The sequence below is a fragment of the Carassius carassius genome, chromosome 17, assembly GCF_963082965.1.
Source record: "Carassius carassius chromosome 17, fCarCar2.1, whole genome shotgun sequence".
In the NCBI taxonomy this organism is placed as follows: Eukaryota; Metazoa; Chordata; class Actinopteri; order Cypriniformes; family Cyprinidae; genus Carassius; species Carassius carassius.
Genome location: NC_081771.1, coordinates 4266298 through 4278928, shown reverse-complemented (window position 1 = coordinate 4278928; position 12631 = coordinate 4266298). Strand labels below are relative to the sequence as shown.

The window sequence follows — 12631 nt, the reverse complement described above, 5'->3', positions numbered from 1 at the left end:
GCAAATATAGCTAGGTTAATGGGTGGATTTTAAATACATTTAGTTCAAAATCCTTTTGTTTCTAATTCACAAGTGTATTTGTGTTTATATTTAAGCATTGTTGGTCTTGAGCATTTTGTTCAATTCAAGATGGGAGGATTGAGAAACAAAGGTATTTGTGTAAACTGACAACTGATTTGAAGCTCAAAGTGCACATGCATAATGCATGATGTCTTTATTTTTTTTTATTTTTTATTGTTATTGGAACTGCTGGGATAATAAAGCAAACACAACTAGATTTGGCTTTTTATTGCTTGGTGAATATTACTGGCCTGGGAAAAGCCACACCTAAAAAAATTAAAAAGCAATTTGTAGTTAAGTACTGTGCAAAAGTCCAATGTTTTGTATTTTGGATCTTTCTTTACAATAAACCCCACTATGCATTCACTAACCAGTGCAATGACATTCATGCATATTTAAGTTTCAAGTCAAATTACTTTTTGGGGCCACTGTACATTAAAATTAAACTCTTTAAATATAAATATGATCCTTATAACTGCATGTCAAAATATGCATTTAAAACCTAAATGATGGAAGCTGAAATCTGCATAATTCAGACGATTAGGCATTGTAATGGTTCACTAGCTGGCTAAAATCTCCTGTGCAAAGCAGATATCCAGCAAGACCCTTTAGAAATGTGAGATATTTTAGTGGAAGCAATTTGTAGTTTCAGTCAGGGCAATTGAACATACTGTTTATGACCGTAGAGTGAAATGGAGAAGCAACTAAATGTGGACCTTACTGCACTGGAACTAAAGAGCTGACACCTGTGTCTGCATATGTGTTAGAGATTGACATCTGATTAGAACAGCGAACTGCTTCAATATTGTATACTAAATTAATATTAGTAATAAATGAAGAATAATATGAACATACAATAAACAAATATAACAATTAAGTGGTCTTCCCAATACAATTAAGCACAGTTAAGTACTCTTAATTATTCCACACAGACTGCATATATGGAAAACATATCTAGAATAGTAAACACACACAAACATACACATGCTGGCAAACATACTCAAATGCACGCACGCACACACACGCACGCACGCACCAGTTAGGCTGGGAGGGTCAGAGTGTATGACTGGGATCATGTTAGGTGAAGCAGTCACTTGAACATGTAAGGGGTGGAGTGTTGTAGGTAAGGCAACATATATCACTTTATGCTTACATTTTGCTCAGAAACTTATTAAGCTCTACTGTAAAGCATTTTTATGCATAACCAAACAGCAATTAAGTAATGGTCTGGGTGAAAAAAAAAAAAAAAATCATTAATACACTCAGAACAACAGAAGGGTCATAGAGCTAAAGAAAAAAAATAATAATAAAATAAAATAATAATAATATAACATATGAAATTCATATCATTTGTTTTTATAAAAAAAATAAGAAATACATAAGGAACCCCCCCCCCCCCCCCCCCCACAATTATTTACAGATCATTTAAAGCAAGATTATGTAATTTCGGAGCATAACAAGGTCATGAGCAAAACTATCAGAGTGAGGGGGTATATTTTGTTTTTAAACAAGAAATATGAATAATAATATGATCATTTAAGACATGTGGGTGGCACTGTACATTATCAGGGTCCCAAATTACAACAGTGTCAATGGAGTCAATGAGAACCAGCTAGACTTTTTAGTGAACCAGACATGCAAAAAATGCATTAAGATGCCAATGGAGAAAAGCAGAATAAAGAAAAAAAAAACAATAAAAATAGAAAAAAGTAGAGAAGGAAACAACAGATGAAATGTGGATGGGTGGAAAGAACAAAGAAGAAAGAAAAGTTTGACTATGGTATAATATTCACCTTCACTGGGAATGACAAGTATGTAGGGCGTGGTATTTTGTCCCCTACCTATTACCACTAACACAAGGTTTTACGTTCCAGGCCGGCATGCATGAGAGAAAAGAAGGAAAGAAAAAATAGTCTAAAGAATTATGCTTTCAACTCAGTCATCTGAGCTTCCTTTGAGTGAGTAACATTTGGCTGGAAAGGACACTGAAATGTGTAGGATACAACAGGTAGGCTATTTCACATGGGAAAATAATCTCTCTCCAGAATCTTCAAGAGGAACTGACAGAGTTACAGAAAATTTTAGAAATAGCTATTTTTTCATACTAATACAAATATTTTACAAGTTGAGGCCTTATGTTACTTTGAAAAAAAAAATCTATTCTGAGTATACAATTGTATGAAGAAGAAAAAAATATGGGGGGAATGCACTAAGACTGAATTGTGTCTGTTGTCATTTATATGAATTTGCATTTATGAATGAATTTAATAAAGGAATTATTCAAATTAGGTAACTGTGCTAATGACACATGTTCTACCACTGCAATGCAAACACCTAAAAGGAATAGTTCACCCACAAATGAGAATTTGTTGAAAATGTACGCAAACTCAGGACATTCTGGATGCAGGTTCATAAAGAGAGATTTTGAGAAATTTTCACCAATCTGCATGTTTGTAAAAAAAAAAACACAACATTAATTGATGGTTTGGAGAGTTGTGGATTACTTTTGGGTTATTGTGATGTTTTTATCATCTGTTTGAACTCTCATTCTGATGGCACCCATTCACTGCAGATGAAACACCAATGAGCAAGAGATGTTCCAACAAACAAACAAACAAACAAACTCATCTGTTTTTTAGATGGCGTGTAAATTTCCATTTTTGGGTGAGCTATTCCTTGAATGGGTTATTTTAAATACAGCAACTGATCTCTTTGATAACCAAAACATCTAGGGAAACATAACTTAATGGTATTTCAGAACACAGTACTGGGTTTTTTGAACAAGGCATGAACTTAAATCAGTCTAGTGCACATAGAAAAGACACGTGTTTGCATTCAAAATACAATGTAGTTCAAACATTTCATCTCATTAAACTAGTTTGCAGGTAATGAGTGAATACCATGTGCAAAAAATCACAAAAGCTGTTTAGTGAATTCACCCCCGAAATCTAAAGCATTAAAAAGGCAAGGAAAGGTTGAAACGCTCAAATGTCTGTATCCAAGGCATCACAAAGTGTAAAGCATGTGTTTCTATAACAGAAACACAAAAGTAATTGGTTTTTACAATCATAATAAGAACCCAACTCAGGACGGATCTAACTGGGATATGAACGGAAAACAGGCCATGACCAAAAGAAAAGAAAAAAGCCTAAAATGGACATGGAGTTCAGCAAAACAAACAAACAAACAAACAAACAAACAGGTGTGTGCAGAAGCAAGCTTATTGAATAAAATGGAGAAAAAGCCGAAAGGAATGAAAGAAAACTGGAAAAGAAAGAATGGGCAAGGAAAAAAATATGATGAGTGTGTAGCACTGCACGGCAATAGTGTCTCTTTATCTGTGATGTCCATTAAATAATAGAAAGCCTTTTGTGATTGCTCTGTTCCTGAAAGTGATTATGTAAAAGGGTCTTTTTACGGAGAGGAGGGGAAATGAAATGGAGCAAAAGAAACTGAACAGAATTGTTGGCCAGACGTAGATAATCATGCAGGTAAAATAAAATGGGATTTCAGATTTTTCAATGAAACCGGAAGCACTAATCTCAGTCCGATGCAACTGAGCTTTGTCTGAATGCACAACTTAAATGAAAAGGCTTCGTCCTTTTTTTCTTTTCTTTTTGTACCTCATCATGTACCTTTAGTAATGGGTTCCACTATAAAATCAAAGGTCTATTAAGAATACAGAGGAAATAGCATTTCTAATATTACATCTGCTTAATTCCAACCCAAACATTATTTCATTGAATTTGATTGATTGATTGTGTTTAGCTACAGGGACTTAAACTATCCAAATATTAACCCAGCCAAAGAACTTTTCCAAAGCAAGTCTCATCTGGATATACAACAGAACAGGCAAATAAATAAATAAACAAATAAATCAATAGTAATTAATAATAGTGTGTTTCATTCATACGAGCTAAAATTAATTAATTTATGAAACAATTCTCATACCTTTGGTAGCCAGTCGCACACAGTTGATTTTGGTTTCCTGGAAGAGGAGAGAAAAGTTTGTGTTTTAATTAAACATCAAAAAGACACTATATTGAGGAACATTGTTTTTGTCAAGCTACAGTGATCTTAGTAATTGCAACACAATGAAGTGCGGGTTATTTTCATCATGAGGTGCATGACATTAAGAAACAGTTAATTATATAACAACATTTCTAATGATAGTGAGGAGTTCCCAACTGCAGTGCTAAAGCCAAAACAGAGAGAAATTATCATTATAGTTCAGTTTTCCTATGCATGTTAAGTCACTACAGTCAAGTTAAACACATTTATGGTCATAAAACTTGCCCTGAACAAAAAAACAAGACCTGATTTAATCCTTAAAAAATGACTTTTGATGGTATAAACGAATGAAGTCATGTTGTTTCAGTCGCATTTAACCTGAATATGAATAAAGCTGCTAATTTAGATAACAACACATTTTCTTGTTCTCCATCCATCCATCCATCTTCTTCCGCTTATCCGGGGCCGGGTTGCGGGGGCAACAGTCTAAGCAGAGAACCCCAGACTTCCCTCTCCCTAGACACTTCCTCCAGCTCTTCTGGGGGGACACCGAGGCGTTCCCAGGCCAGCCGGGAGACATAGTCTCTCCAGCGTGTCCTAGGTCTTCCCCGGGGTCTCCTCCCAGTGGGACGCGCCCGGAACACCTTCCCGGGAAGGCATCCAGGAGGCATCCGGAACAGATGCCCGAGCCAGCTCAGCTGACCCCTCTCGATTTGGAGGAGCAGCGGCTCTACTCTGAGCTCCTCCCGGGTGACTGAGCTTCTCACCCTATCTCTAAGGGATCGCCCAGCCACCCTGCGGAGAAAGCTCATTTCGGCCGCCTGTATCCGGGATCTTGTCCTTTCGGTCATGACCCAAAGCTCATGACCATAGGTGAGAGTAGGAACGTAGATTGACCGGTAAATCGAGAGCTTCGCCTTGCGGCTCAGCTCTTTCTTCACCACGACAGACCAGTACATCGACCGCATTACTGCAGAAGCTGCACCGATCCGTCTGTCAATCTCCCGTTCCCTCCTTCCCTCACTCGTGAACAAGACCCCAAGATACTTAAACTCCTCCACTTGAGGCAGGAACTCTCCACCAACCTGAAGTGGGCAAGCCACCATTTTTTTCCGACTGAGGACCATGGCCTCAGATTTGGAGGTGCTGATTCTCATCCCAGCCGCTTCACACTCGGCTGCAAACCGTCCCAATGCATGCTGAAGGTCCTGGCCTGATGAGGCCAACACGACAACATCATCCGCAAAGAGCAGAGACGAAATCGTGTTGTCACCAAACCTGACCCCCTCCGGCCCCTGGCTGCGCCTAGAAATTCTGTCCATAAAAATCATGAACAGAACCGGCGACAAAGGGCAGCCCTGCCGGAGTCCAACACGCACCGGGAACAAGTCTGACTTACTGCTGGCAATACGAACCAAGCTCCTGCTCCGGTCGTAAAGGGACCGGATAGCCCTTAGCAAAGGGCCCCGGACCCCATACTCCCGGAGCACCCTCCACAGGCCGCCGCGAGGGACACAGTCGAATGCCTTCTCCAAATCCACAAAGCACATGTGGACTGGTTGGGCAAACTCCCATGAACCCTCCAGCACCCTGTAGAGGGTATAGAGCTGGTCCAGTGTTCCACGGCCTGGACGAAAACCACACTGTTCCTCCTGAATCCGAGGTTCTACTATCGGCCGGATTCTCCTCTCCAGTACCCTGGCATAGACTTTCCCAGGGAGGCTGAGAAGTTTTTCTTGTTCTATTCTATTCTATTTAAATATGTTTGTGGCTGCCTCTGGAATGCCAGTTATGATGATAAAAATCTCACTTGCATCATCCGAATGGCACGTGTGGCGTGACAGGTGTTAATTAGCCGGCAGATTTTGGTGTGAAGTCTGCATGGAAGTTTAGAGCTCTGAGACAGGAAGCCAGATGCTACCATGTGTTTCTGTGAGCATGTTTACAACAGCCACTTGTTTTGATTAGATCTGCTGTCCTTGTGCACCTCATCTCAGCAGGCACGTAAACAGTAATGCCTACACATCACAGGGCCTTGAAAGGTTTTGCTTACAGCAATACTTCAGAAAGTTATACTGTATAGCAGCTGTATTATACATCTGAAAAGAGTGTCAGAAGTACAGTACATGCCATAATCTCAGCATTGCCACAGGAGGCTCTATAGCATAAATTATTTTCTTCTGTGCTCATTTTTCTCTTTACGTAAACTACTAACGTCATGGTAGGGCAACTATTTGACAAGAATCTTACTGAAAAGATAAACCAATGATACCAACGCAGCAATGCAAGAATGCAAAAAATGAAAATCCTGTCATTATTTATTCACCTTCATGTCGTTCTAAACCTAATAAAACCTGAGAGGTTTCTGTCACTGCATTGAAATTCCAGCTAACCAAACCTTAGATGAACAGATTTATTTGATGGGTTTATTCATATATAAACAAGTACAAAGTGGCAGGACGTATGGTAAACACAGAACCTCAAACATGCTCTCTATTTATATGTCGATCACTGTTTAGATCTAAATAAAAGCCTAGAGCCTAAACCTGTTCATCATACTGTATAAAGCAATAATATCTCTTCACAAGACTTGGATCATATTGATTTATTTTACAACACCTGGACTTTTGATGGAGGGACAGAAAGCTCTCAGGTATCTTCAAAAATAAATTAATTCATATTTTGAAGATGAACCAAAGTTTAACGAGTTTGGAACCACATGACAGTGAGTGGGTGGACTATCCCTTTAAGTTGCACTCACATTGCAGTGTCTAAGTATTCACACCTGTGTATGTGCACTTGCCCAGAATGTGCTTCTACCCTAATAAGTGCACTACAAGTTGCATTAGATAAAATCATCTGCAGAATGACAGCCTAGACAGCCTAAATAATCCCTTTAAATGTTCGCAAACACGCAGTTCTCAAAATTCACTACTAATTTTTTTCTTTTTATTTTAGCACCACTCAACATCACTTTGCTGTATGCTGCATAAATCATTCAAATTAATCTGCCAACTGATTCTTTAAAAGTTCAGAATGTTGCTACCAAGAGACGTGACAACACAGACAAAAAAATAGTTTGTTTACAGGGTTAATACTTATATACTTGTCTACGGTATTCTGGGTGATTGCTAGGTAGTTTCGCACTGGCCGCAGTCAAAAGACTCAAGAATGGTGTCTATGACATTCTGACTCCTAGATGTGCCCCCAGCCCCAACTTCAATTCAAGTCTATGGGATGCAACCTCCGCCAGGTCTGATCACTTAGACAAGTAAAAGCACACCTCTCCTCAACAAGACGCATGATTTGAGGTATCATTTGCATGTGGGATGGTTAGAAGCTTTATTAAATGACTGACCCTAATGAAGCTTGTCTTAGCAAACACCACTAACAAATAAATCAGAAAATGCATTTTGAAGAAGCAATACAGGCAGTCTCTCTCCTAGCATTTATTTTATAATTCACTATGCCTTTATCAGTGGCACTCTTCAGAAATATTAAAAATCCCCTTGGCAACATATCAATTTGGCTCACGGCAAATCAAAACCCATACAAGTTGCTCAAATACATCCAATGCTGATGAAAGCAAACACAACAACACCTTCGACTCAAACTGTTGACAGTGAAAAATTAACTGTCAATTCAGTGCAATGCAAGAAAAGGGCAGCCACTAACATGTGACCTCGCTGTCAGTGACGGTTTGTCCCATCTGATTGTGGCATTGAAGCAGGGGGTGGATTGGCACAGCGAGGTGGAGAGGGGTCCATATGTGAGCGGACCATCTGTCTGTCACAGACTGCTATCGGACATGCAGGGTCAAACACTGCTGGCCACTGTAGAAGTGGGGGAAAATAATGTTGTTGGAGTTTTATGAGGACTTTCAATACAGATGAATGGAGGGAGGCATACAAGCTACAAAAACTGGTAGGGAAGGCAAAAAGAGGTTACTACAACCCGAATTCCGGAAAAGTTGGGACGTTTTTTAAATTTTAATAAAATGAAAACTAAAAGACTTTCAAATCACATGAGCCAATATTTTATTCACAATAAAACAAAGATAACATAGCAAATGTTTAAACTGAGAAAGTTTAAAATTTTATGCACAAAATGAGCCCATTTCAATTTTGATTTCTGCTACAGGTCTCAAAATAGTTGGGACGGGGCATGTTTACCATGGTGTAGCATCTCCTTTTCTTTTCAAAACAGTTTGAAGACGTCTGGGCATTGAGGCTATGAGTTGCTGGAGTTTTGCTGTTGGAATTTGGTCCCATTCTTGCCTTATATAGATTTCCAGCTGCTGAAGAGTTCGTGGTCGTCTTTGACGTATTTTTCGTTTAATGATGCGCCAAATGTTCTCTATAGGTGAAAGATCTGGACTGCAGGCAGGCCAGGTTAGCACCCGGACTCTTCTACGACGAAGCCATGCTGTTCTTATAGCTGCAGTATGTGGTTTTGCATTGTCCTGCTGAAATAAACAAGGCCTTCCCTGAAATAGACGTTGTTGGAGGGAAGCATATGTTGCTCTAAAACCTTTATAAACCTTTCAGCATTCACAGAGCCTTCCAAAACATGCAAGCTGCCCATACCGTATGCACTTATGCACCCCCATACCATCAGAGATGCTGGCTTTTGAACTGAACGCTGATAACATGCTGGAAGGTCTCCCTCCTCTTTAGCCCGGAGGACACGGCGTCCGTGATTTCCAACAAGAATGTCAAATTTGGACTCGTCTGACCATAAAACACTATTCCACTTTGAAATAGTCCATTTTAAATGAGCCTTGGCCCACAGGACACGACGGCGCTTCTGGACCATGTTCACATATGGCTTCCTTTTTGCATGATAGAGCTTTAGTTGGCATCTGCTGATGGCACGGCGGATTGTGTTTACCGACAGTGGTTCCGAAAGTATTCCTGGGCCCATTTAGTAATGTCATTGACACAATCATGCCGATGAGTGATGCAGTGTCGTCTGAGAGCCCGAAGACCACGGCCTTGTCCCTTACGCACAGAGATTTCTCCAGTTTCTCTGAATCTTTTGATGATGTTATGCACTGTAGATGATGAGATTTGCAAAGCCTTTGCAATTTGACGTTGAGGAACATTGTTTTTAAAGTTTTCCACAATTTTTTTACGCAGTCTTCCACAGATTGGAGAGCCTCTGCCCATCTTTACTTCTGAGAGACTCTGCTTCTCTAAGACAAAGCTTTTATAGCTAATCATGTTACAGACCTGATATCAATTAACTTAATTAATCACTAGATGTTCTCCCAGCTGAATCTTTTCAAAACTACTTGCTTTTTTAGCCATTTGTTGCCCCCGTGGCAACTTTTTTGAGACCTGTAGCAGGCATTAAATTTTAAATGAGCTAATTAAGTGGATAAAAGTGTAAAATTTCTCAGTTTAAACATTTGCTACGTTATCTATGTTCTATTGTGAATAAAATATTGGCTCATGTGATTTGAAATTCCTTTAGTTTTCATTTTATTAAAATTTAAAAAACGTCCCAACTTTTCCGGAATTCGGGTTGTAATTAAAAAGTACCATAGTTTAAACCTTTTTTGTTGTTGTTGTTGTTGGGTGGGTATGGTGTTCTAGAAGTACCTTAGAATATCAAGTAAATACCATGACATATGAATAGGGTACTTATTCTGTACCATGGCATTTACCATAGTAAGATATCACTTACAAAAAAGTACTATGGCAGTACAATGGTACACCATGATGGTATCAGATGGTAATATTACCCTATACTGCTCAAAACTTTGGGGTAAGCAAGATGTTCTTTTGAAGTTTTTATTCAGCACAGAAAAAAAATTGTAGAAATATTAAATTGTTTTCACAAAAAATTTCAACATTAAAAAAAATACAAATAAATTCATCATCAACCTCACACCGAAATAAGCAATTAAGAGTTTACCGAGGGGGAACTCTTAGTTAATAAAATTCTGCTACACCATGGTATGACTTCAGTACTTTTTGTAAGAGAAAAGGGGGTAGCACTTTATTTTACAGTCCTGTTCCTCATGTACATACTATGTACTTATTATATTAATTACAATAACTATGTAATAACTAGGTACTAACCATGAACCTACCCCTAAACCTAACCCTACTCCATGTAGTTACCATGTATTACCAGAACTTTCTTAGATAAATACTCTGTAAGTACACTTTAAGTACATGTTAGTACACGTACTGTAAAATAAAGTGCAACCGAAAAGGGTGAGAGGAGGAGCTGAGGGCCGGTACTTTGTTTCTGAGTGCAGTCGTAGTGCTGGGACTTGGGGAATGGAATAATAGCAGGGGGTCTCGGCTGATGGAAAACATCCAGTGACAGCTGAGCTATACTGTCTGCCCCTCCAGTCAAATAATTCACTGACAGACTGTCAAAGGATTTTTACTATGACCGCATAACGACGGAGAGAGGAAGACTGAGAAAGAAGGAGAAAAAGGGATGAAAAAGAACAAGTCTTTGCAGCTCAGGAAAAACTGCAGGGTGGTGAGTGAAAATGAGAAAAGAGTCTTCATCTAAACATCTAACTTTGTTATTCTTACAGACTGCAAAAGAACTGTTAGCAGACTGAATAACTTTATAAGGAAAACGCTGCTGGTCTGAGCAATGATGCTAAAGTGCTGTGGCTCATTGTCAAGTTGTTGTGAGACCATTGCTATAGTGGTTTGGATGTTCTTAAACAAAACAAAAGCAAAAAAGATGGCTTTTGTTGCGAAATGGAAAGATTGGCACATGCATGACAGTTCTGAAAGAAAAGAAAAGCAAAAATAAGCTAATAACTCTCCACAGACAAATCCAACTGACTGCAATTTACTACACTTGAGTGACAACTTTTCATTAATGTTTTTAAAAAGAACACAGGACTCATGACAAATGCCTAATGGTTAGCCAGAGAAGTTAAAGAATATGGATTTCATGTCACCGTTTAGCTTTTTGCCGTGCCTGCTAGAGTTAATCCATATGACAGCAGATTTACAGTCTATACCGTTTCTAGGTGGTCACTCGCTCAATTCTGAAGCATTCTTTGGATTAGTTAGCCATTACAGCAGTTTTCTTGACATGCCTGTAGCAAATTTTACTGATGACAACAGCTGTAACCTAGGAAACCATACCTAACTATCAACTAGTTCAGTTTGTGTGAACACACTGATTTCTTCTAAGTTTGGGCCTCTAGAAGGAACAAATAACCACATATATGCTACAGACATGATTTATAATGAAACTTTTATTTATTAAAATTGATTTATTTGTCATAATCAGCTTCTGCACGTCACACAAACAGGCTGATCAAAAACATTATTTCCTAGGAGACGAAAAAAAACCATCCAAGTGTCTCATAATTTAAGATAAGTTTACCCAGTTTCTGCAGTGTTTTAAACAGATTAATTAGGAATTATGAACACAGGTATGAATGATTACAACAACCTCCTGAGGCAATCATCTACACATTAGGGGCTCAGGAGGGAAAATGCTCCATAGAGAATGAATAAAAGAAATGTGCTGTACAAAATGACAAAAGAAAAGTGGCATCAGCCAGTTGTCTGGAGGTATTTGAGACAGCGGCGCTACTATTTCAGGAGACGTTGCTTTCGAGAGTAACACCTTCAGTCTGGTGAAGTATTAGCAGGAGATTTAGACAAAAGAAACTAAAAAACAAAACAAAATACTATGACACAAGCTGCTTGTGCTGTCTATAGTTTTTTCATTCATACATAGCACTCTGTTTTTCTTAAAGAACAAAGGAAAGCATGACAGCTAACTGCAGCGTCAGGTGTAAATGAAGAAAGAAAAGGCAAGAGATTCTCAAAAAACATGTGTTAAAGAAGTGTGAGACGCTTCAAAAATACTCCCGACCGCCACGAGAGAAATGTTTAGTCTCCAAACAAGAGTGTCAATGCTATCAGATGCTGATGAATTGTACAGAAAAACAGGAAGAGGGTAAAACACTAATTAACCCGTGATTAGGGCTATTCCCATTTCATTTAATTAGTAAGCAATTAATCATATTCATGAATATACCGTATGAATACTGCATTAAGTATTTCATTGCACTGACCAAATGAAAACTCTGCATTCAGTGTTTGAATGCATCAAGGCAGACAGTTTGGGTAGTTCATCAAGATTTTAGTTTCAAATCTATATACATTTGGATTGGGTCCAGACAGCTAGTAAAAAAAAGCTACTAATATTATTTTATAAATAATAAAATAAAATAAAATAAAATAAAAAAACTAATAATACAGCTATTATTATTATTATTATTATTATTACAAGAGCATCTTCTGATTTGGTGAAATAAAGGAAATCTCATGAGAATTTACTCAATAAATAGTGCAGATTCTTAAATATTTCTTCTTTATTTATCTGACCTACTAACTGAACATTTAACACTAGTCCTGGGGCACATGTTTTTTAACACTTTGTTTGTTTTGTTATTTTTTTAATCAAGTTGTCCAACAATAGCTGCCAGGCTCAAACAAGCCATGATTTCACCTTTGACAGGTCGCGACTTTTAAATGAAAGCTGTTTTCCTCCAGAGAGTTTG

The 12631-nt window shown here is 38.4% G+C and overlaps 1 protein-coding gene across 9 annotated transcripts in view; it reads right to left on the bottom strand.

Moving 5' to 3' along the window:
• Positions 1-12631, bottom strand: part of LOC132160797 (receptor-type tyrosine-protein phosphatase T) — a 236362-nt gene that overhangs the window by 76302 nt on the left and 147429 nt on the right. For 5 of the 9 annotated variants that reach the window (XM_059570487.1, XM_059570489.1, XM_059570490.1 and 2 more), the window contains exons 13-14: positions 4012-4048; positions 1854-1910 (exon numbers count right to left, since the gene is read on the bottom strand). In XM_059570487.1, coding sequence (XP_059426470.1) covers positions 1854-1910; positions 4012-4048 — 94 coding nt within the window. The remainder of the gene's footprint in view (positions 1-1853; positions 1911-4011; positions 4049-12631) is intronic. The other 4 variants (XM_059570492.1, XM_059570494.1, XM_059570495.1 and 1 more) reach the window with 2 other exon arrangements.